A 26,526-nucleotide genomic window follows, 5' to 3' on the forward strand; every position below is an offset into this window, starting at 1 on the left:
TTGTGCAAATGTCCAGTTCCTTTCATAAGGATGGATCTTCATGGATGTTCATTGTTTGTATAATAAGTTACTGTCACCTTGAGAGATTAGGCCTTAAAACTGTGAATATTTTGACCATCATTTATAACCTTTCCTCAGACTAAAAACAATATTGTCTTTGGAACAATAAGCTTTCTGGTAGATCAATTTTATGTGTGCACAAATTAACATTAGAGGAAGAAAATAATAAAGATAATAATCCTTGATATATCACAAGATACTCTACATTCTCCTTATGGAGCTGGATGTTGGCTATTTTATCATTGTAATCCATCTAGCAAAAGACTAAAATTACAACTATGCACTAGAGGAACAGGCTAAAAACTCCTTGTGGAAACTGGGGTTTGATTTTTACAAAGGGATTCTTATTTTAAAATCTTCATCATCTTCAGTCTGGTGGGGCGTCTTGGCGATTGTTCTCATTTTCATTTAAATGAAAATATTAGCTAAAGATAAAATAAAGTGGCAACATGAAAATTACATCTTGCTTTATAAGGACTCTAAAAATCCATTTTTCCTAAGGAAGCCTAGTATCACAAACCTCCAGTTTCTATTACTGTTTCTCTGGACAACAGCTCCACCTTGTGGTTAAAGTCTTTAGAACAACAACAGACAGCCGCTACTATACACATACTGTATTTCTTTATTTATAAAACCACTCTTAGGAAAACAATATGCTAGTCAAAATATGGTATAAAAACAAACATTAGACAAATACAGGAATGTGTCAAAGTTCAGGCAGGGTTGTCCGCATTTTCCTCTCCTCTGGGGTAAGACTCCACCTCCATTGACATCAAAAACTCTGCAGAAAAACAAGACCATCACTTTGTGATTGCAGAGACATGGAAGTATAAGCCACATGTTTAATACAAACCGTGATTATACCTCTACATGTGAAACTCTATCAAATACGTTTTAAGTCCGTATCTGAGTTAGATTTCACACTACAGAAACAAACAGAAGAGAAATCTCCACCTACCTTCTGTGTAGTCGATGTCCGGCCGTGTCGAGACAACGGCCCAGGCCATGCCTACCAACAGCGCCACCACCAGGTTAACCACGATCCAAGGCCTCAGGATCTGCTGCTCTGAACCTGGAGGCCTGTGGGAATTTCAGAGTGGGATATGATCACATATAACTCCATAAATTCTTTACAAAACATGTAAATGAGAGGAGAGAATATCTTTTATTCTAACCACAGCGTCTCATTGGCTGTAGGATAAAGGTTGATGCGGTCGCTAGTCATCTGCTGACTGAGGGAGAGGATGAGGGCGATGAAATATACTGAAAAAGAGAGAGAGGATTAGTGTAAAAGTTCATCTTCATCATCTTCATGTTTGTTTCATGATTTTTACTCACAGAAAGAAGCGAGAGCTGCAGGGTCGAGAGTGAGGAAACCTCTCAGAGCCATGGAGGCTTTGGCCAGATTAACTCTGCAGGTGAGATAAAAAAAAAAACACACCTTTAGTGCTTTACAGTTTTTACTAAACCTTTTACACATAATTGTAGAGTGATGAGCCGCCATTTGCACATCCTGGAGCCTTTTGTTCTTTTAAAATCTTATTCTCCTTGAATTAATCTTCAGTTGTGTCTTCTTACTTAATGCATCCTTTATTTTACTCCACTACATCTCAGAGGAAAATACCGAGCTTTAATATGTCTGTGCATGCATACATACAGTGGGTATGGAAAGCATCCAGACCCCCTTAAATTTTTCACTCTGTTAATTTGCAGCCATTTGCTAAAATCATTTAGGTTGTTTTTTTTCCTCATTAATGTAGACACAGCAGCCCATTTTGACAGAAAAACACAGAATTGTAGACATTTTTGCAAATTCATTAAAAAAGAACAACTGAATTATCACAGTGCCACAAGTTTTCAGACCCTTTGCTGTGACACTTGTATACACTCCTGATCAAAATCTTAAGACCAGTTGAAAAATTACAAGAATTTACATTTTGCACTGTTGGATCTTAAGAAGGTTCTAAGTAGAGCTTCAAAATGCGAAAAGAGTAAGCAATTTATTGAAAACAACAATTAAAATGAAATCGTCTGTTCATCAGATGATCAAAAGTTTAAGACCACAACCTTTAAAAGCCAAAATCTGCACAAAAATGTGGATTCAATGACATCTTCTGTCAGGTATTCACACTGTCATGACCTTCTGATGGCAAAGGCAAAAAACTTTGTCTATCAGACGGCATCTGAGAGGGAAGGGCTTGAAAAACAAAAACGTCTTCAAAGGCCTCATCTCCTTCAGTGTTTAATGGTTGGTTGGTGGTTTTAGGTGGAGAGGCTAGCAGCATTAGCAGAAGCTCCAGGATAGCAGGTTTGGGCTATGGTCTTAAAATTTTGACCAGCTGATGAATAGCCTATTTCACTTTAATTGTTGTTTTCAATAAATTTCTTACTTAATTTTTTTTGTCTCACTCCCATTTCTTCTTTTTGCATTTTGAAGCTCTACTTAAAACATTCTTAAGATCCAACAGTGCAATTCTTGCAATTTTTTCAACTGGTCTTAAGATTTTGATCAGGAGTGTATTTAACTCAGGTGCTGTCCATTTCCTCTGATCATCCTTGAGATGGTTTTACACCTTTACTGAAATCCAGCTGTGTTTAATTACATTGATTGGACTTGATTGGGAAAGGCACACACTTGTCTATATAAGACCTTACAGCTCACAGTGCATGTCAGAGCAAATGAGAATCATGAGGTCGAAGGAACTGCCCGAATAGCTCAGAGACAGAATTGTGGCAAGGCACAGATCTGGCCAAGGTTACAAAGGAATTTCTGCCACACTTAAGGCTCCTCAGAGCACAGTGGCCTCCATAATCCTTAAATGGAAGAAGTTTGGGATGACCAGAACTTTTCCTAGAGCTGGCCGTGTGGCCAGACTGAGCAATTGGGGGAGAAGATTCTTGGTGAGAGAGGTAAAGAAGAACCCAAAGATCACTGTGGCTGAGCTCCAGGGATGCAGTGGGGAGATGGGAGAGAGTTCTAGAAAGTCATCCATCACTGCAGGCCTCCACCAGTCGGGGCTTTATGGCAGGATGGCCTGATGAAGCCTCTCCTCAGTGCAAGACACACAAAAGCCCACAACAGTTTGCCAAAAAACACATGAAGGACTCCCAGACTATGAGAAATAAGATTCTCTGCTCTGATGAGAGCAAGATTGAACTTTTTGGCCTTATTCTAAGTGGTATGTGTGAAAACCAGGCACCTCTCGTCACCTGCCCAATACAATCCCGACAGTGAAGCATGGTGGTGGCAACATCATGCTGTGGGGGTGTTTGTCAGCAGCAGGGACAGGACGACTGGTTGCAATTGAAGGAAAGATGAATGGAGCCAAGTACAGAGATATCCTGGAAGAAAACCTTTTCTAGAGGGCTCAGATCTTCAGACTGGGCCGAAGGTTCACCTTCCTACAAGACAATGACCCTAAGCACACAGCTAAAATAACAAAGGAGTGGCTTAGGAACAACTCTTGTCTGTTCTTGAATGGCCCAGCCAGAGCCCTGACTTAAGGGCACATTCACACTAAGCTTCGCGGCCCCGGCACGGATGGACGAGGTGGGCCTAGGCACGGCACAGATGCAAATGAAGGAGCACAAGTGCGGGAATGTGACGTAGCGCGAAGTAACAACAAGAGGACCCCCCTCAGAGAGCCCACCAGGCAGCAGCTGCATGCTAGAGACAGCAGGATCCCAGTCCAGTCCACATTTCTGACCAGTTTCTGGCAAAGTCAGGCCTTAATAACTGTAAGAGGATTTCTGGTTTGTAAAATAAAGCTTCTTCCTTTTGTTTTAGTCACAAACGGCAGCTAACAGGATAACAAACACCTTTCATCCTCCGGGCGTAAAGGAGAGTGCCAATTACACGGACAAGTGTGTGCTAGGGTTAATCACACGGCTGATTTAACCTCTCTTATCAAAAAAATTATAATGCCAAACTATCATCCACCGAAATAACTTACCTCTAATCTATTTCATGTCACCAAGAAGAGAAAGGGGATCTTGATCAGTGATGTTTGAATGGAGCATCGTTTATTAATCCTGAGGCATTTTCACCTCCAGCTCTCATCAGATGGTTAAAATTGCTCTCACCATGGTAAAAAAAAACTTTTATCTGAACATTTAATCCTGCTCTGGACACATGAGAGCTTGTTTGGTGCATCAGGCATCCAGGAGGACGCTGAGAAAAGGCACAGTTCGTAGCACATAAAGGAATTCCAAGGGGATTCAGATGGTATAAGGACACGCAGAGGAATGACTGTAGGGGCTCATACGAGTTAAAAAGTCTGGGTTCCATTCAGCAGAAGTGCTTAGAACTCTGATCAGGCTCCAGATTATATACTGTGAGTGATAACTCTCGACTATGAACCACTTTCTCTCTCTCTCTCTCTCTCTCTCTCTCTCTCTCCTCACTGGGCTCTGTATAGTTAATGTAGCTAAATTCCAGGTCAGGGGAAATAATTTTGGTGTCAGATCAGATATCGTATAAATCTGTAACTACTTTACAGCCTATAAAACAACACTTATGCATACTGAGTCATCAGCAGTGGATGCTTTGTGTAATGACGTGGGGGCGTGACGCATCCGTGCCCAGGCGTGGATGCGTTGAGCAGTGTGAGTACGGGCCAAAGGGGGGACAGGGGAGGGGGTCAAATGGGCATACGGTGGAATACGGTACGGATGGCCTAGGTGAGTACACCCTTAAACCCAAGTGAGCATCTCTGGAGAGACCTGAAAATGGCTGTCGATCAACGTTCACCATCCAACCTAACAGAACTGGAGAGGATCTGCAAGGAGGAATGGCAGATAATCCCCAAATCCAGGTGTGAAAAACTTGTTGCATGGTTCCCAAGAAGACTCATGGCTGTATTAACTCAAAAGGGTGCTGCTACTCAATACTGAGCAAAGGGTCTGAAAACTTGTGACCATGTGATATTTCAGTTTTTGTTCTTGAATAAATTTGCAAAAATGTCTAGAATTCTGTGTTTTTCTGTCAAAATAGGCTGCTGTGTGTACATTAATGAGGAAAAAATCAACTTAAATGATTTTAGCAAATGGCTGCAAATTAACAGAGTGAAAAATTTAAGGAGTCTGAAAATTTTCCATACCCACTGTACATATAAAACCACAAGACACAGACATCACACCACAGTGCCACCAACTTCCCCAACTCACATCAAATTCTGATTATGCAATCATGAATCTGTCAGAATTATTTAGAGCATTTTAAACTTTCTATTTAAGTTTGCTTTCCTACATCTACTGAAGTGATGAATATGAATAAAAACTGGACACTCAGTCTACAGACCTGTCGAAGGCGGACACGGTGCTGATGGCGAGCAACAGGTAGAGCAGCGACTGGGCGGGGTAAGCCAGACGATGGTACTGATTCAGCAGGTTAGGCAGCGTGGTCATCTGCTCACCTGCCAACACGTACACCACTATGATGTTCCACACGGCGTAACCTGCCAGGAAGCCATGAGAGAAGAGGCCGATGACCCTGCAGAGGAAGAACAAATGCAAAACAAGACAGCAACGTTCACACCACAATCCACAAAACAAGCTGTACTGCAATGACAGAGAATCATTTTAATATTTCTGGATGCAGATTCAAACCAAAAAACCCTTCATTAAAAAAGGCAGCCACAGTAGAAGTATGGAAAACTGTAGTGCCTTTAGTGTCCACTAGAGGCATTGTCCTGTAGTGAGTTGACTCTCATAGAGCTCTGTGTCACAAGGTCAAACTTTACAGTAGAAATAAATAAGTGTACAGAAACAGTTTATAACTCATTCTCTATTCATTACATCTCTACAGGCTGAACTTTGACACAGCTCACTGGTTTAACCGTGTTTGTAAGAACATTAAGGCCTAAAGGGTTACTTCAACATTTTGGCAAATTCGTCCATTGCCATAATTCCTAAAGTCTTAGTAATAGGTTCGTTACCTTTAGTTGTCGGTGCAAGCTATTTTGCCGAGTTCGGACCTGCTGTGCCAACTCAATGTAAGCAGACGGTATTCTGGCTTTCTCTCATCAAACTCATCAAATACACAATCCAAGAACTCCAAAATGCTCTCGTGGACAAGTTTTAACCTGCACATTCACCACGTTATGAAACAGTCATGGAACATTATGAGACAGAAATGTTCTAAAGCTAAATGCAAAGCCGGAACTACACTCCAGACATGGCTGCTGCACTGTGTCACTCCGCCCAGTGGTTTACTCAAGAAATAGTTCCCAGTATTTGCTTCACATGCGTCGTAATGTTACATAATTATACATTATTATTTCATAGCGTGGTGAATGCGCAGGTCACAACTTGTCCACAAGAGCATTTTGGAGTTGTTGGATTGTGTATTTGATGAGTTTGATGAGGGAAAGCCGGAATACCATCTGCTTACATTGAGTTGGCACAGCAGGTCCAAACTCGGCAGCGGCGATCTAAAAATAGCTTGCACCGACAACTAAAGGTAACGAACCTATTACTAAGACTATAGGGATTATGGCAATGGACGAATTTGCCAAAATGTTGAAGTATCCCTTTAAAGCAATGCATGACTGAGTGGCACCTTTTAAGGAAGCCCTGAGGGTCAAGTGCAAAAACAAAATAATGACTGCAAAAATAATTCTCACCAGACAAAGTATTCTATGGAACAAAAAATTTAATTCAGAAAATCACTTTGTTTCACGAAGTTTTGCTGTTATGTGAAATTGTTCTGGCTCATTAAATGTCTTCTGCACCTTATAAGACGCCTTTCTTTTGTACAAAGTGTTTTGTGTGTTTATGGTGCATATTTTTTATTATTTCATTAAATGTTTTTACAATTACTGGAATGTTTAGCTTTCCAAAAAAAATATTTTGCTGTCCACAAAATATTAAGTTTTTATCCAAGATTTTGACCTTCAAGGTTTTTTGTTTTGCAAAATATTTTACTTTCACAGATACTGAGGAGTTAAATGTTTTCTGTTTGTGAAACATTTGACCCATGTTGTTTTTAATGTTTGTTTTGTGTTTAATGAAATATTATGTTTGTATCAGAAAGTGTTGTTTGCTTTTTACAGATTCTTTTGTGCTGCACAAATACTTTTCTCTTTCATGAAATGATTTTTTTAAAATGTAATTGTTTGTTTTTCTGTTTTTTGTATGTTTTGTGAAGTTTGGGTTATATTATTTTTAAAATATATTTGGGCATGTTATGCAGTACTGCTTTGTGCAACATTCTACCTTTCAGGATATTTTGTATTTTATTTACTTATTTTTTATTATTATTATCTTATCATCATTATTATTATTAAGGCAAGAAGGTTCCCGGTTCGCTTACCGGCCTTTCTGTGCAGAGTTTGCATGTTCTCCCCATGCATGTGTGGGTTCTCTCAGGGTTCTCCGGCTTCCTCCCACCACCAAAGATATGCTCGTTAGGCTCATCAACTCTAAACTGATCGTAGGTGTGAGCATGCCTTGTTGTCTGTCTCTATATGTCAGACCTCTGAGTGACTGGCGACCAGTCCAGGGTGTAACCCACCTCTCGCCCAATAACAGCCAGGATAGGCTCCAGCCCCCCCACGACGCTGAATGGGATAAATGGTATAGAAAATGCATTTATGTGTTATTATTATTATTATTTATTAATCTATTTTGTATTTTACAGATGCTTTTGCTCTTCACAAAATACTTTTCTGCAGTTAGGGCTTCATGAAATGTTTTACAGCTTTTTAAAATGTTTTGTTTCCTTAAATTTGGGGGGGATTCATTAAATGTTTTGCTTTTTTCTTTGTGTTTTTTGTGTGTTTATCACCTGTTATTTTACTAAGAGTTTGGGGTTTTCATGTTTTTGCAGCTGGCCCTTGGGGGCCACCACATAGCTGTGTGACTGGGCTGCTCTATTTCTGCGGTGTATTTCTTTAGCTAGTGAAATCCCTGAACTGAACCTCTGGGCTGTGTTTGTGCTGTCAGGGCCTTTCAGAGATTATTTAATAAATATCAGAAAAATGGTCCGTCTCACTGCTCTCTTTATTGAACTAAAAATGGTTAAACAAATCTGAACTTCATTTTTACATCCAGACACATTCCTAGTCATATTATTTTATTTGCATGTTAGCAACAGTTAGCATCTATCTGTGGTATTTATAGGTTAGGGTTGTGCATGCAGACCTGAATCCACCATGGACCTTCATGGCGACATCTCTGGTGGTCCAGAGCGGTCTGGGATCCATGTAGTCATCCATCATCTCAGAGTGTCGGAGCTGATCGACTCGTTCTGCCTGGAAACGCCCTAAAAACACATGCACACTCAGGTGTTACAGTGAGGGAAGGAGATGCTTTTCATGCTTGTCCAATAAAAGAGTGGGTCGAATAAACTCAGCGGTAACGTTTAGAGCTGAAGTAACTCAGAAAGAGGCCGAGCCAAGACTCAGAAAGACAAAAGTGATCTGATTGGTTAGGTGAGTTCAGCTGCAGGTGACCCACATAGGGCTGAAGGTTGGAAATGGGAATGAGCCAGTGTCGGTACTCCTCCAGTCTAGAGGGAGGTACTAATAAATGACAAGTTTTCCCTCACTGTTTCTTTCCACGAACACTTTCCCGACGGGCTGGCTGTGGCTATGTGGAGCAGAGAACAGGGAATGCTGGGGGATCGGGGACTGGGCTTCTGTGATGATATCATCGTCTTCAGCTCCGAGGTCGTTGCTGTAATGCTCCGTCGTCTTCGACTTCCTGACAGGAGAGTCAAAAAAGACAATTTAGACACTTAAATTCTCCATCACGTATCATCGTTTTAGCACTCTGGTTTGTTATAAACTGTGTCTTTTGGGGTACTCGCCTCTTTCTTTTGGTCTTTCTGCTCACAGCGACGGTCGTCTCCTCTCCGTCTATGGTTGGCTCGTTTGTGTTACCGTTCGGTGTGTCAGCATGATCAACTTCATGATCTGTAGAAACAAACATCAAAATGTTGATGAAGGTGCATCCTGAAATGTTGTCTTCTGTTAACAGTAAGAATCTACAGCTTTATCTAGCAGAGATATCTCTCTATTAAGATGTGTTCTGCCTAGCGATAAGGTACGCAAGGTCGTCTTCTAAGTGAGCAGCCTGGGTCAAGTTCTGTGGCTCCTTTAACCACGTCATTCCCCATTCTTTCTATCTCAACTAACTCAATATTCTTCCTTTAAGACTTTGCTTTCACTGAGGCCTTGTCAGGATTTAGCTAACAAGAAAGAGGAAGACACAACAAAGTTCCATCTGAACTCCCAGTCTTGTCTCCACATGACTGTTCTTGAATGTGCATGGCTGTGTTCAACCACCTTTAGGCACATTGTGGGTCCCTGGTCTCTGGAACATTTATTTTGGGGGTTGCTGGCTGAAAAGGTTGAGAACCCCTGACCTAAAGTACAATGCAACAGCTGTTTTGGATGGAAATCATTCTCTAGCTATGTGCATGGACTGATAGTCATGTGACTGTGAAAGCCAAATGGCTGGTCATTTCATGTTGCTGGCAGAAAGCTTTGACCTCCTTGTTGTGGTTTTTGGTGTTTATTTTTTTACTCAGTACTCAATGCTTTTTAAAACGTAATTAAGTGCAATACTTCACTCAAAATATACTTAAGTAAAAGTAACAGTAGTGATTTTAAAAACTACTCAAAAAAGTACAAGTACACAAAAAGCTAACCAATTACAGAAATTTGAGTAAATGTAATTAGTTCCTTTCCATCCCCGGTTTCCATGGCAACAGCTGCATGCAAGCCTCACATCACCAAGTCCAGCGCCAAGCATCAGATGGAGTGGAGTAAAGCACACCAGCACTGGACTGTGGAGCAGTGGAAATGTGTCCTGTGTGACCAATAATCCTCTCTGTTTACAGCCAGACGGGTGAGTCTGGGTTTGGGGGATGCTGGGAGAACGTCACCTGTCTGACTATGAAGTTTGGTGGAGGAGGGATCATAGTATGGGGCTGTTTTTCAGGGTCTGGGATAGACCCCTTATCTCCAGTGAAAGCCAATCTTAATGCTTCAGCAGACCAAGACATTCTGGACAATGCTATGCTACCAACTGTGTGGCAACAGTTTGGGGAAGGCGTTTATCTAGTCCAGCATGACTGTGTCCCAGAGCACAAAGAAGGACAACATCCCCTTAGGGATGAACTGGAACAGAGATTGAGAATCAGGCCTTCTGGTCCAACACCAGAGCCTGATCTCATAAATGCTTTCTGAATGAATGAGCACAAATTCCCACAGAACCACTCCAGAATGTCGTGGAAAGCCTTCCAAGAAGAGTGGAGACGGTTAGAGCTGCAAAAGGGGGGATCTCCATATTAAAGTACACAGATCTGAATACAGTGTTGTTACAGTCCCTGCTGGTGGAATGGACAGGTGGCCGAATACTTTTGTCCTTCCCACTACCGAAACCATGCCTCCAACAGTAAAGCTGCATCTTTCACCAGTGTCTTTGTTACCGATGGTCGCTGCTCTCTTTTTTTTCTTCTTCTTCTGTGGTGCTGGATCCTGCGGCTCAGGGGTCAAAGGTTCTCTGCTGTCTGACTGGCTCTTTTTGGTCCCTTCCTCCATCTCCATGTCCAGGGCCACTGAGGAGGAACAGAATCAGTAAAAATGATCCCATATAAGAGACCATGGCATAACAGGCTAGTACTGGACGCCTCCCAAGGATCTAAATTTGTCATCAGTAAAAAGTCCAAAGAGGTCAGCGTTGTGTGAACCTGCAGGTTTTAACTCTCACCTTCCCCTGACTCCTCCCCTAAGCTGACCTCCTTCTTTGGCTTCTTCTTCTTACCCTTGACGGTCGGCATGTTGTTGGCGTGTCTCTGTGAAAGGATCAACAGTTTAAAATGAGAAAGTTAATTACCTGGATCTGTAGGGGGGGACTTTTTAAGGGTTTTTTAGGTCAGTCAATCACAGTTTAATGAGGCTCTTATGGACCAGCTGATGTCGGTGTTTACTGAGGGAAACGGTTTGTTCAAGCTTTCAGGACAGGCCACTGCATTAAGATACAGGAAACTGTTAAAATATTATTCTAAACACATTTTAAGTGAGTACTATCCTCTCATCTTGGTTGCTTTTGTGATTTCAGACTGGAACACTTGTCTGTCTTAAACACAGACTCAAATAATTGTTGGTAGTATGTCTGTGGTCGTCTGTCTTGTCCCTTTAAGTGTAGACTGACCTTTGAAAACATCACGCATACAGATGCATATAACTCATAGAAATAAACGATTTCCTCCATCTTAAAGTAAAGCCACCATTTAGCCGTTCACAGTTTGTGCAACATGCTCATCGACTAAAACTGCACAAATTTTGAAGCATGCCAAACTGCTGCACCACAACGACAGCTGCACCTCTGCAACTAATGCACAGGGACACCTACAGTCTAGCCTTCAGTTTGCTGTCAGCATGGATAGCGGTACGCTCACTAATCCACATGGTCAAAGTCAGTGGTAGAGTCCTCAGGCAAAATATTTCAAATATATTTCATAACTTCCTATGAAGGTTATGAAATCTATGATTGGCCATCTGTGGAAAATAGAAAATGTCTGCTGTGAGTGTGCTGGAACACAGAGTCATCCTCCTTATTCCGGTCGGTCAAAATGACAGAGAGCCTTCAACATTTTCTGTCATCCTTTCAAAATTCAGTCAAAGATCAATAATCTGGGGTTAATGGGACCTCTGGTGTGATCCAGGCCCTGGTCCCTGATGTGGAGCCACCATTACACCCATTCCAGACTGGGTGCATGTTTGCTACGCCTTGGTTTTGTCTCCCTGCTGTCACAGCCCTGTCTTTCTTCATCAGTTTTAAATCTCCCTACTTGAGACTTGATTCATTGTAAACTGAGCCAGGAACACTCAGAATAAACGCCTTCTGTAGTAACAAGGTGGTTTTCTCAGCAGAAATGCCAAACCAGGCTTTTACTTTGAAAAGCACCAACCAGAAGTGTAATTCTACTGTTATCATCAGCCTCCCTGCGACATATTCTACCATTGTGAACACACATTTCTGCTAAAACAGAGCAATTATGGCTTTCCATTTAATAACAACATTTAATAAAAAAACACACAAAACTGAAAAAGTATCCCAATTAAAATCTACATATGAACAAACTCCTGTTAGGTATTTTTCTAGTATATACAAGTCCATGTGCATTAATAGTGTGGTTGCAAGATGTGCAAAGGGTGCAAGAATGCTGACTAGACATGATCATAAATATGCACAAATGTGGGCAGATTCACACGAGCTAGCAAAGATAATTTAGTTTAACTAGTGCAAATATGCCAGTGATGTGAGGTATTCTAACAGTGAGTTTTCTAATGCTATCCAAGTGAGGGTAGAGAGACAGAGCAGGATATTTATCAGAGTTAGTCTGAGGGAAGAAACGGTTCCTGTGTTGTTGAGTTGTTTAGATGGTGTGACCTGCAACACCTACCAGAAGGGAAGAATCACGTGTGGGACCTTTTTTACTGAGACCCTCTGAAAGCCTTGAGCTGTTAACATGGACGTCAAAATGAAAATCAAGCTGATGGAGCTGTTACACTGCTGCCACACACCCAGCTGTCAGAGGATGAAATGGGCCTGTGCTCCTCTGATAGGACAGTTTCTGAAGAGACTTTAGATTGACTTACAGTCACTGACATCTACCCTGTACTCCAGCATGATTGCATTTGCAACTCATACGGACTATGCTGGAGTACACACGAATCGTTCCCCAGATCTAAAGTGCCCGAGTGCAGGACACCGTTTGCAAATAAACCAGACTTTAGGGTCAAGGGTACTTGAATTCAAGCCTCGATCCCTGATCTGGAATCATCCCAGCTTGACGGCGTGGACAGACATGCAGACATTCCACAGTTTGCAGTTAGTGTCTTTATTGACACAGACTGCACGTGTGGAGGGAAATTGTTTAAAAACTTTTTCTAATAACTTGTTTGTTTTATTGACTACGGGACAGAGCCCTCACAGGCCGGCCCCTAAAAATCCACCTCTAGAAATCAAACATCTGATGACCCTCAGGCCTCGTCTAATTTATTCCACAGTGTATAGCAGTCACATTGTTGGGTTTTGGAGTGTTTACAGCATTAGCACAGGAGAATCACATGTCTTATGGTGGTCACCACATCAAGGCAGCTCATTTTACAGCTATAAAAATAAGTGATTTCTCTGACTTTGAAAACCTTTGGTCATATTTGGTGTAGTTTATGTACTTAACAACATGACAGTTTTAGTATTTTTAAAATTTCTTTAAAACATTTCAGGGAAAAAATATGACATTGTGATCCTTTTAGTCAAAGTTAGTGTTGATTTAAGGCATAAACTACCAGCTTCTCTCTGGCCAAATGCTCTCTGGTCAGGCTGACCTAATTAAGGCCATTCTGTTGTTATAGACATACAGTTTGTTTCTTCATTAAGACAGTTTTCCTCCATACATTCAGGGAGATAAATCAGATATTTAGATGAGTATTTTAGGGCTCACCTGGTCTGCACTTGTGTAGAAGAACCGCTGCCAAACACCGCCTCTCCTTCTGTCTCAGCTCTTAAGAGGGCAAAGAGTCGTATCAAAGGACAAGCTTCCAATCCTCCTTATTTCTTCTTCTGCTTGTTTATTAAAGACAAAAATGTAAAAAGTGGAGAAAAGAGGTGTCTTTGTCTCTGAAGTGTTCCAAAAGAAACCTTTAGATATCCCAAAGTGAGCAGAGACGGTAGTAAAGGGACGTAGACGAGGATCGGCTGCAGCATTAAGACCAGTCTTTAGGTCTACAGTGACAGGTGGCACATGTGCTGAGCCAGGACGGCCTTCAGGAGCTCTGTGATTGGTCGATCTGCTGTGATGTCGCTCCTGGCAGAGCTGCAGGGGAGCCATAGACGCTCATGATACTTCACCCTGATTCTCCTCACAATCTTTTTTGAAACAGATCTCATTGCTCTGAGCTCTGCAGATCAGGTCTGGATGAAAAATCAGGCTGGGCTGAGTCTAAGTCTGGGGATGTCATGTTTGAATTGGCAGTATGTTTATAGATAATTTCAGAAAAAAAAAAAGAAAAAATACTTTTCCTATCTTGAGGAGGAGATTTAGACATATCTCTGTAGAGAAACCCAGGTTTACGATGAAGTTTTCATAGGGAATTATCAAATTGCTGCTTAAATGTACAGAGACATTTATACTGCTACCACTGAGAGTGGGCAGAGGGGCTGTCGAGTTCTGGTTCTGGAAGAGATCATGACTTTGGTTTTTCTGGAAACAAGAACAAGTTAACAAGGAGGAATGCAAATAAAAAGGAAATGAAGTCAGAGTTCCTCCACAGTGAGCTGTGCAGAACCAACAGAACAATAGAGAATAGTATCATCTACATAAAGAACATTACAGCTGTTACACAAAAGAATATCACTACTATGGATTGTATTGTAAAATAAATGACCTGAATCATAATCAGAATGACAATCTTCTACTCATGTATCTACTCATGAATTTTTAAAGTTTGATGTCTCTTATAACGCTGTTTTTGCTTTTGTGTCTTTGTAAAACTAACTGCCACTTAAAATCATTTATTCCATCTACAACTGATTATTAAAGACCTTAGGGTCTCATGTTTTTTTTATATCTCTTACAGTCTTTTACCCTCAAAGATCCTTTTAATAGAGCATTCATCACTGTATTTTGAGTCTATTCACTCATTTGTCAGCCTAATTTATACCAGCCTTCCTTTTCAGGTCTTGTTGTCTATTTTAGCTTACAAATATTGTTGCTGTCTGTGTCACTGTGTTTAATCTCTTTTTTTGTATGTACAAGCTGCTTCGGACCATTTGCCCCTTAAGGGATTAATAAAGTTGTTGATCTGAATTGAATCATTTTTCCCTTTCCCTCTCCTGTACCGTTTGACTACAGAAATATTGGCTTTAAAAGATTAAATGATCTTAAATAAAGTATTAGAAAGTTAAAAACAAATGTAGAGTGCTTTCCCTACAGTACAATCAAACAGTGCTGCTGTGTAAACCTGCAGAAACAGAGCAGGTGTGTTTTCCTCTGTCTGAGGACACAGGTCAAAGTTAAAACCTTCACAGAGCAGAAACCAGGTCAGGACGGCGAATCCTATTATTCTCACAGAGACGCTCTGCCTGCACTAATGGAGCCTTGAGGTTGTAGAATAGACACTTAATGGAATAAAGAGGATAAATGCTTAAATGCTAAAATTAGCAAAAATTATTTTGCCTCAAGTGTCATTAAAAACACAATGTTTTACATACTCGTATGGGATTAATTAAAAAAAAATTCCCCATAAAATTAAACTTTGTGCTCTCATATTCAGGGGCCAGCAAGGTCCAGGTAAAGACCAACATGAGGAATTTGACTCTTACATACTTTTAGTTACCTGGGGGGATCCCTTGATGGGGGATGGGCCAGGACCAGGCTTAGACAATAGCCATCAGAAGGCCAGAGCAGAACATGGACAAGGTTGACGTGGTGGGGTGCCAAACCAGCATACATTCCTATGACCTAACAGGTACAGCAGAAAGAAGTCAATTTTCATAACCTGGAAATGATAAACTGTGGTTAAAAAAAAAGTGCTCTGAAACCAACAATGTGGGAGCTGCAAGTGCAAAAACTTACACCCCCCCACTTACAGGATTTTTCCTTCATCAAAAATACCAGCCCTTATCACAGTCAGATGTGTTTAGACACAAAAAGAAGAATATTGGTTTCCAAGGGCAGCACTGGATGAATCTGACCTCTCTAACTGTTATGGGTCATATGTGGTGGAGGTTCACTTGTAGGGTTTAGTTGAGCCAGTACAGATGATGCTCATGTGCATGTGCATGGTAGTGAAAGGAGCCCAGCGTCTGATTGTGAGCCAGATCAGGCTCCGGTTGAACATATTTATCATGTGAATGTGTGCTGTGGATAAGTGTGTCTGTCTGCAGCTCCTATACATGTCAGTAAAGCTGAACATAGCAGTGAATAGACTCTAATCCTCCTGTTAAATCTGCTGAGCTGCATCTGTGCTGCATGTGATTAACGTGGCAGAGAGGAGGAGGAGGGGTCACAGGAGCCTTCAGGAGAGAAGACAATGCAAGCATTCACTTTACGTTATCATGATTTTTAATTAGCACACAGCTAGTATAACCCTGTTTGAACATTTGTTTTAAATTAGATGTCTTCAGTTTACATTCAGACACATTAAATGAAATAACCTTCAGGATTTAATGAATTAATCAGATCAGAGTCTGGATGGGTCCCTTAAATCAGGACTACAGTTAAACCACTATGAAGAGCTCATAGATGATGGACTATATGGATGGGTCATTCTACAGAATTGGGACAAATTGTAGTCCTATTAGGACTGGGCCGTATCCATTTTTTAACACTGTCATACCCTCCCCAAATTCTACCAGGGCATACGGTATTACAGCCCATTCCTAGCATACATGTTTAAAAATCTCATAGAGTTGTTACTTCAGTCTGTTGTTTCCACTGCTCAGATGGAGATGATTATTCATGCATTCATTTCCTCCTGTTTGGACTATCCTAACTCACTTTTCACCTGTCTAAATGAAACACCTTTAAACCAGCCAGCTTAGTGCCAGTTCCCCTTTCAGTCCAAGCCTGTAGCAGCGACTATCTAAAACATATCTTTAAGATCATTTTATCAGCTTTCATCCTGTTTATATTTCATTTGTATGGGCGATAGTAACTTAAACTGAACACCTGTCCTTTATAGCAGGAGTTCTCAACCTGGGGGTCTGGAACCCACTGAGGGTCACGAAACACTAAAAGGGGATCGCCAGATGAAAATGGAGAATACTTTTGAAATGTTTTTTTTCTCACCCAATTTTGTGGCTATTATTTGTCACTTTTCATCAATTTTGCACAAGTTGGAATTTTTTTTTCCCACTTTACTCCATATTAACCCATTTTCATCCCTTTTTACCAACAATTTCTGCCAATTTTAACACATTTTTGCCACTCTAAACCCATTCTTATCAATCTTAAACCCCTTACACCGCTTTTTACTGCCAGTTTCACCACTTCTAAACCAATTCTTGCAACTTTTCGTATATTGTTGCTTCATTATTGCCACAATTAACCCCTTTTTTTATCACTTTTTGCCCATTTCAACTACATTTCAATGTTTGATATGCCCATTTTGACCAGTTTAACCCATTTCTGCCAATTTCGCTGCTCCAGTTAACCCATTTTTGCCTGTTTAAGGCACTTTTTACCACTTTGAAATCCCATTTCACCAGTTTTTTTTCCACTTTAAAACTTTTGTTTCCACTTTTTAATCCATTTTTACCACTTTTTGTGCCTAATTTTGCCACTTCAACACATTTTTGCCATTTTTTTTGTTATTTTTTCAGCTGTTATCAAAGTTATGCCACTTCTAACCCATTTCTGCTTCTTCTAAAATCCCATTTAACCACCTTTCCCACCACCTTTTTAGACTTATTTTTAATCTTTTAATTCTGTTTTTAGGAAAAGGGATTTACATTTTTAGGATGAATATATACTATGGCACTACTGACTTAAAAAAGATACCCGCTACAATGTTAAGAGTGGTTATTATTCAGATTAAAATTTAAAATATGGATATGGACAGTAGTCGAGTTGTAAAAAAAATCAGGGGGGATGGTCAGGGCTGTAGCCAGGGTTTCAAAATTAGTGAGGTCCAGAATTTAACCCCCCCCCCCCCCCCATATATATATATATGTACATCTTGCCATATTTTTGCTGCTTTTTTACCTTTTTCTCACATTTTTGCCCATTTCAATCACTTTTACACTTATTTTTTTGCCATGTTTTTGCTGCTTACGAACGTAACGACCAAGTAAAAGTTTTGTTCGGTCAACACTGTATAAACATTACCTCAATTATATTTATCATACAGCTACTACCCACCACGGCCAAAATCCACCCACATTTGGCTAGTTGGCGGTGTAAATGTCAAGCCCTGTAAGCCCCCTAAATGTTGAAATGGTGGTAATATTTCCAGTGTTAAAATAGTACTAATACTTCCACATTCATTGATAAAAATGGCTCAAGGGATGGAAAGGGGGGATGACCGTTTTAGAAGGGGGATGATTTTGACCATTTTTATTTCAGGGGGGGAGCCATCCCCCCTCAACTCGAGTACTGGATATGGATATCTAGCTAACTTTATAATGGACCATGATTTTCCTGACCTCCACGGCCTTCAGTTTGGCATGGCCCCAGAAATCTCTCCCATTTATCCCCCCTTATGTGCGGCCTTGTCTGCACGTCACTATTCTTGAATGTTCATGGCTTTGTTCAACCATCTTTAGATACAGTGGGGGTCCCCGGTCTCTGGCTCCTTTATTTTTGGGGTCACGGGCTAAAAAGGTTAAAGACCACTGCTTTATAGCACACTCCTGGACCTGAGTCTACTCTTGGTTTTTTTCACGTGTCCAGAATGACATTAAAATGGACCTTGAACTAAGCTGGTCCAAGTCTAAGCCAGCCTGAACCATAAAACCTATGAAAAAGTTTAGTTTGAAGCTGACACTTAATGTACTTACATGATTATGTACTTAACATGTGGAGGGAAATTTTAAATCCTGTTCTCAATTTATAAGAAAAAGTGCAAAAAAAAAGAAGACTTGTAATCTCTGTTCAAAGTACTCTTTCACATGATATTTCCTCATTATGCAGGTGATAATAACACAGATGCATTCAAACATAATTCATGTCAGCAGTACTCAAGTTGAGGGGGGATGGCTCCCCCCCTGAAATAAAAATGGTCAAAAATCATCCCCCTTCTAAAACAGTCATCCCCCTTTCCATCCTTTGAGCCATTTTTAATCAGTGAATGTGTAAATATTACTACTATTTTAACAATGGAAATATTACCACCATTTCAACAATAATTCTTGAAAAAGTCATATAGATATTAAAAATATTATCTTTATTATTGCAACAAGGGATATGATAATTGAAAGTGCACAAAAATATGAGAAAATGGTCAAAAGCAGGAAAAACATGGCAAAAAAATAAGTGTAAAAATGACTGAGATGGGCAAAATGAGAGAAAAAGGTCAAAAAGCAGAAAAACATGGCAAAAATAAGTTAAAAAGTAACTTAAATGGGCAAAAATGTGAGAAAAAGGTCAAAAAGCAGGTAAAACTGCAAAATATTAGTGTAAAAGTAACTTTAATTGGTAAAAATGAGGGAAAAAGGTCAAAAAGAAGCAAAAGCATGGCAAAAAGTAAGTGTAAAAGTGACTTAAATGGGCAAAGACGTGAGAAAAGGGTCGAAAATGAGAAGAACATGGCAAAAAATAAGAATAAAAGTAACTTGAATGGGCAAAAATGAGAGAAAAAGGTCAAAAAGCAGCAAAAACATGGCAAAAATAAGTTTAAAAGTAACTTTAATGGGCAAAAATGTGAGACAAAGGTCAAAAAGCAGGAAAAACTGCAAAAAATGAGTGTAAAAGAAACTTAAATGGGCAAAAATGAGGGAAAAAGGTCAAAAAGTAGCAAAAATACGGTTATATATATATGTATATATATATATATATATATATATATAGGGGTGGGGGGTTAAATTCTGGACCTCACTAATATTGAAAGTTTGCCGCAGCAATCCTTTCTGTAGATCCATTTAAGTCCACAAGATGGGGCTACAAGCAAATCTACTGTGACCTGGCCTGACTGGCCTGAAGTCTCAGCTATTGTATCTGTCAGTGTGTGTTTGGATAAGAGAATACATACTGTACCTGCTGGTCATTAAAGAGTCCATGATTCACACTGATGTCCACGACAACGTCTAATCCTCTCAGAAGGATGTTCACATCATGGAGCTCCGTGAAACTGAAAATGAATAACAATTAATCAGACGTCATAAAAATAACATTTAACGACTCGTGATCAATAAAATAAATACGATCATTCCCTCCAAGCACAGGCAGACACAAGTGGCTTTCTATCAACGGGTTTACTGGAAGCTTCTCCACCGTGAACACTCGTTAGCTGCATGCTATATGAAAGACATTAAAGTCTACACAAAATTCCTTCAGTGTGTAAAAGTCATAGACTGTAGAAAGAATATAGTTAATTTCAGCAATGACCAATATTTACCGTGTTCGCCTGATGACCAACAGAAGGGAATGAAAAAGGGACAGCGGGAGTCTAAAGTTCTCGTGCTGGACCCGCCATTTTCTCTCTCTGGGCCCTCGATGGTTGCCGGCCACACGGTCACGTCACTTTCAGTTAACTTTATTGACAGAACGAACTTTACAGACAAAATAAGAAATTAAATAATAACATGACTAATAATGTGACACACATTACCAAAGCAGACATTTATGATTGCAAATAAAAAACAAAATAACCTGGCAATCATAAAAATTAACGTTAGGTATTTGAACTTTTTATGTCGTCATGGCAACTTCAACTCTGACAGCGTCAGCTACACACACAGAGAAGTGAGCTGAACTGTGCACTGTTCCTACATTCATACATGAAAAATGTAGGGAAAGTGGATCAATCAAATCCTAAAAATACATCGCTGTGTGTGCTCATCATGAATTCATTTCAGATTCATGTATGTCTTATAAGTACGACGGAGTATTAGGGCCTCAGGAAGAGAAAAAATGATTTTTTTTACATTACGAGAATAAAGACTTAATATTACGAGAATAAAGTCATAATATTACGAGAATAAAGTCATAATATTACGAGAATAAAGTCATAATATTACGAGAATAAAGTCATAATATTACGAGAATAAAATATCAAGAAAGAAAGTCTGCCGTTAAAATGAGCAATGTTGACCATCTTGTGAAGCTATATTTTAGTATCGGTTTCACAAATAAGGAAATACTTCATCTTTTGGCACATCAGCGTCAAATTATTATCAGAATAAGGACAATACTCCGTCGTAGATCCACGGCGCTGCTGCACACTGTCTTTCTTGTAATATTTTTTTCTCGTAATATTACAAATCTATTCTCGTAATATTACGAGTGTTTTTCTCTTAATATTATAACTTTATTCTCATAATGTAAAAAAAAAAAATACATATATATATATATATATATATATATATATATATATATATATAGTCTTTTTTTTCTCGTAGTGGGACCATAATACTCTGTCGTATATAACAAAGAGCGTTGTCTGAAGTGCCTTGAAGTTTAATTTTTTTCTAAATAAACATCAGGGCTGTGTTTTACACTGTGGAAATTGGTCAGATTAGGACGACAGGGAGGAAAAATATGAGAATATAAGTTTAAATAACAAAACAGGTTTGAAACAGTGACATTAATAAATAATTATAAAGAAGAAAATGATACTTCTGATAATTATAATAATTGATTTATCAAGTCATAATTTTATATTTTATTCTTGTTTCTTAAAGTTAATTTAAAGAGGTCAGAAACTGATAACTATTAGGCCTTACGCAAGCAACACTGGACGTAAAACGTAAGGTTTCTTACTTGTGATTGGTGGAGATTAATTCTAGAACCATCCTGTGGGTATAAATACAAGCTGAGATCAACGTCCGCCATTTTTGTGCCAAGAGACGTTGGACAAAGGTACGTCATCTGAGCTAGCAAGCTAGGCTAACAGCTAGTTTAAGCTAGCTGAGCTCAGTCATTTTATGTATTTACTTACTTTTTGTGAATAAATATATCATGTTGGTTTTGAAAAAAGATTTGTGTGCCTTGTTGTCAGAAATATTGTTAGGTTTATTTAAAAAGTGAAACAGTTTGTGATTGAGAAATGTTAGATTTGGTTTTTCAAGTTTCTAAATCAAATTTTAGGGTTTGAGATTTTCTTAATGCTGTAAAATCTAAAGAAATATGTGGAATGAAGAGAGGAAAAAACAACGTTATGTGGTTATCCTTTTAATTTGTATTTATAAATGTTTTAATTTTGTATTATGGATTTGTCTTTTGCGGTGTTTTTAATGCTGTTGGATTTTTTGTAAAGGACTTTGGCCACCTGTGGGGTGTTGTAAAGGGCTATATAAATAAAGAGCATTTACATTTACCTTATTAAAATAAAATATTTTGCAGTTTTTCTCACATTAATGCATTGATATGTCAAAGAAATTAGCTCTGTTTAAATCTGATGACATCAGTAGGGACTTTCCAAAAAGGGCTCTGATCTCTGACATCACATTCCAAAAGTGGCTGTGATCTGCTGTTGGAATGTTAACAAAAATGTCAGCCATTTTGAATGTGGGACTTGGAAGCTTGTTAGCACAAAATTATCACAAAATGGCTTCTCTTCTGAAGCTAGTAAAGTTTTCAGCCACATTTGTGATTCATTCACTCCTGTTTTTACAATACTCAAGGATTACTATCACCGCAGCGCAGCAGCATTAAAGTAGTACATCAATGATAGGTTTCACTCTACTGTAGAAAAATTTAAGATATTTTAGAGTGAAATGTACATAGCCATTACCACTAAATGGGTCAAACACCACTGATATTTCAGTGTGTAGTGCCTAAATTGCATCTTGAGATGATTTGTAGGGGGGCACTGAAGTAAGGAAAAACAGTGTTCATGATTTAAGGAAAAATTTACTTTTTAAGTTCATGATTTTGAATTTAATCACATATTTTAACCGTGTAAACTCACAAATTTAACTTAATTTTACATTTGAAACTCACAACCTTAAATTTTATCTCATATTTTAACCTTTAAATAGTATGATTTTGAAGGTAATTATATATTTTGACCTTTTCTGACTCATGATTTAGAATTTTAACTCATTGTTTGACCTTTAAAACTCAATCACATACTTTAACCTTTAAAACTAACAGTTGTGAGTTTTACTTTAAATTTGAACACTTGTTTTGACCTTTTAGATGCAGAATGTTAAATTTTATCTCATATTTTGACCTTAAAAACATATAATTTTGACTTTAATCTCATATTTTGACTGTTTAGACTCACAATTTTGACTTTAATCTCATATTTTGACTGTTTAGACTCACAATTTTGATTTCAATCTCATATTTTGACTGTTTAGACTCACAATTTCGATTTTAATCTCATATTTTGACTGTTTAGACTCACAATTTTGATTTCAATCTCATATTTTGACTGTTCAGACTCACAATTTTGATTTTAATCTCATATTTTGACTGTTTAGACTCACAGTGCTGAATTTAATCTCATATTTTGGCTGTTTAGACTCACAATTTTGATTTTAATCTCATATTTTGACTGTTTAGACTCACAGTTTTGAATTTAATCTCATATTTTGGCTGTTTAGACTCATTATTTTGAGTTTGAGCTCATATTTTGAACCTTTAAACTCATGAATTTTACTTTTATCTCATATTTTAACCTTTTCAACTCACAATTTTCTGTATATTGGTCATATTTGGACCTTACAGACTCACAGTTTTGAGTTTATCTGTGATATTTTGACCTTTTAGAATCATGTTTTTGATGTTTATCAGATATATTGACCATTTCACACTCATGATTTTGAATTTAATCTCATATTTTGACCTCTAAAATGTTCGATTTTGACTTTAATCTTATATTTTGACCTTTTAAACTCACAACTTTCCAATTATATGTCATATTTTGAGCCTTTAGACTTGTGTTATTTTAATTTGATCTCATGCACTGAACTTTTAAACTCAACTTTAAATGTAATTGCATATGTTGACCTTTAAAATGTTTGATTTTGACTTTAATCTCATATTTTGACCTTTCAAATGTTTGATTTAGACTTTAATCTCCTATTTAGACTTTTAAAATGTTTGATTTTGACTTTAATCACATATTTTGACCCTTAAAATGTTTGAATTTGATTTTTAGCATGTAATGTTCATAGCCTTTAGCACCAAATGGGACAGAGACCACTGATATTTCATTCTTTATAAAGTAAGGAAAAGCAGAATGTTCATAATACAAGGAAAAATGAAATATATATTTAGCTGTATAGAAAACGAGTCTGTATTATTTAGGTAAATAACAATAGTGGGATAATAAACCTGAGTTCTTTGATGGAGATGCAATAAATAGAGTGATTTGGAGTCAACTACCTTGTGCTGTTGATGGATTAAAACAAACCACAGCTTTAGTTGAAAAGTATAAAACTAGTTAAAAAAGGATTTTTTCCAACTTATATGTAGGGCTGGATGATTTGGAAAAAAATAATCTAGTTGTGATTATATTTTTGACTTTTGCAATTTAATTGTGATTATTTTCTGTTCCTCATTTGATGTAGCTATTTTCAGCCAACACAAGTGATATAACATGAAGTAATTTAACAACATAATATTCAATAGATTAAACTAGGGTTGAATTCTTCCAAAAATATTCAAATGCAATTATGTCATAGAGCAAAATTGATTGGAATTGTTAGAGAGAATGATCATTTTATATTAACATTATTATTATCATTTAGATGCATAACATATAAAAAACAGGAAAATAGGACTTTTTGTTAACTATTAAAAAAATAAACAGTGCTTGCATGATGTAGCTATCAAGCATAACACCTCTTAAAATGTTTTAATCAGCTATTATACACCTTTCAGATTGAAGAAATATTGAACCATCTGCAGTTTATAAATTGCAGTAGGTCATATCTAAGGGTTAATACTTGACAGGGTGTCCAATTATCAGGGATTAATGGACTACGTGGAAGTCCATTACGTTAGTATTTGTGTCCTCAAAGAATGGGACGGCTTCACATTACTATGGTTACTCCTCTCATCTAACGGTTACTCTCATCTGACTTTGAATAGTGTAAAGATTTTTTTTTTTTTAACCAGAACTACTTGAGAAGTTGCATAGATGTCCATATATCAGAAGTTAATGGACACCGATAAAACTTTCAGAGCAAATCAGAATTGAATATTCACCAGGTATAATGTGATTTAATCTAAATTTCAATAATTTCCCAGCCCTGTGTAATTTCTCCTTACACTGAACTGTCTAAAAGATATGATAAAGGTATTGGGAGAACTTTGCTCTCATTTTTTGTGCATCACTTTGAATACAGTTCTGCTGCCAGGACATTAAAGATGTGGATCCTAAAATTTTAACTTGAATGAATGAATTTTATGCTTAGAGTCAGGCCAGTCTTTCAATAATCCAGCCATTGGCTGAAGAAGTGGTCTAGTTTTTGACAGTATTTACTGCACACTTGTTTGTGTACATTATGAAGGCTTCCTGCCTGATACCACTTTGTAACAGTTTGCACAACAGACCCTTGTTTTAAAAGCTTATTTTTAAACAATGAAGCAGAAGAACAAGCCAGGAGGTTGAGGTTAAAATGTGTCCTGTGTTTTATGATACTTTGGTAAAAAAACAATAAAACAAAAAAACAAAATCAATTTGTGATTTGTTAGGGACCCTATTAAGTGTTGGGATCTGTTGTTAACAACCATACAGAGGATTTTTCACAGATGGCCATTAACACAGATTGCATGGTTGTTATTAGGGTCATGTTTGTCTCTAGTTCTGTAGAGTTTTGTCAGTACTTGGTTTCAAGTATCAGTGAAGGTGCCAGAACTGTGGATGATAATTAAGAGGTTTGGAATCTAATATTTGTGTATTTGAAAATGTAATTCAGAATGCCATCAACTCCTGAGGCCTTTATAGTTTTTAGTGACTGTATACTGTAATGTGGTTCTTTTAGAATGAATGAGGACTCATGCGTGTTCTGGTAGTATTTAATTGTTGAGCCAGACTATGTAGTTTATCTTTATTTAGCCTAATTTTATTGTTTATTCAGTTGTGATTACAGAAGTGCTCATACATGGCCGTTTTAAATGAGTAGGTCCTCATTGTCTGGTTTGTGTGAAGTTTTTCAGTTTTCTGTGAATTGGTCTGCTTTTCTCTTTACTGTGTTTTTATTTTGTTGTAATGTTTCACTGTAGGGAAGGTGTATGATCTGGTCATCTAGGTCTTTATGTTTTCTGTTTGACAGGTTAACTAACATTATCATACGTCACTTTCTTTAAATTTCCTTCATGCTTATACAATATGGGTACACTGAAAATGTCTTCAGAACTCTAAAATTGACTTTGTAGACCCGTATGAGAAGGTCAAATCATGATTCAGAGGTTATAAAAATATTTTATAATATTTTGTTATAAAAATATGTTTTTGTTAAATTGTTTTACAGTTTTACTGATACATCCTTGTGGATTTATCTTTCAGAATACTCAAGTGAGAGAAATCACCACCGAACGGAGCTGACGAACCACAGGACGGAGAAGCAACGATAAGGAAGGAGAGAGTGAGGTGTTGGACACTTGATAGAAAGAGTGACTGGAGTTGAGTGAGAGAGAGAAAGAAAGAGAGAGTAGGACAAAAGATGACTGGTAGAGAGACACGAAGAAGTAGGAGGGAGGAGATGGAGCAACTGAGGAAGGAGGAGATGGAGAGACAGGTAAGTATGGAGCAGAGTAGGAAGAGGGAGCGAGAAAGACAGGAGAGTGAGGGAAGAGAGGGAGTGGATAGGAGGATGGAGGGACGAAGGAGCGGG

At 38.3% G+C, this 26,526-nt stretch overlaps 1 protein-coding gene across 10 annotated transcripts; it reads right to left on the bottom strand.

The window, feature by feature from the left end:
- Positions 1-659: 659 nt before the first annotated feature.
- On the bottom strand, positions 660-20,245 carry LOC121522247 (transmembrane protein 237A-like). Of its 10 annotated transcripts, none has more exons than XM_041806408.1 (14): positions 20,133-20,245; positions 19,772-19,865; positions 15,414-15,538; positions 13,520-13,579; positions 10,777-10,861; positions 10,496-10,624; positions 8,870-8,975; positions 8,609-8,763; positions 8,203-8,323; positions 5,360-5,551; positions 1,399-1,472; positions 1,236-1,323; positions 1,019-1,140; positions 660-841 (listed from the first exon to the last, which is right to left on the bottom strand). In XM_041806408.1, exons 5-14 carry the CDS (start codon positions 10,844-10,846, stop codon positions 774-776), a joined length of 1,125 nt encoding a protein of 374 aa, XP_041662342.1. In that variant the 5' UTR covers positions 10,847-10,861; positions 13,520-13,579; positions 15,414-15,538; positions 19,772-19,865; positions 20,133-20,245; the 3' UTR covers positions 660-773. The 10 variants fall into 10 exon arrangements, with proteins under 10 accessions (XP_041662342.1, XP_041662344.1, XP_041662339.1 ...); XM_041806410.1 differs by having other exon boundaries at positions 10,777-10,873; XM_041806405.1 differs by having other exon boundaries at positions 13,520-13,638.
- Between the last annotated feature and the right edge of the window lie 6,281 nt (positions 20,246-26,526).

The sequence above is a fragment of the Cheilinus undulatus genome, linkage group 15 (assembly GCF_018320785.1).
Source record: "Cheilinus undulatus linkage group 15, ASM1832078v1, whole genome shotgun sequence".
Taxonomy (NCBI): Eukaryota; Metazoa; Chordata; class Actinopteri; order Labriformes; family Labridae; genus Cheilinus; species Cheilinus undulatus.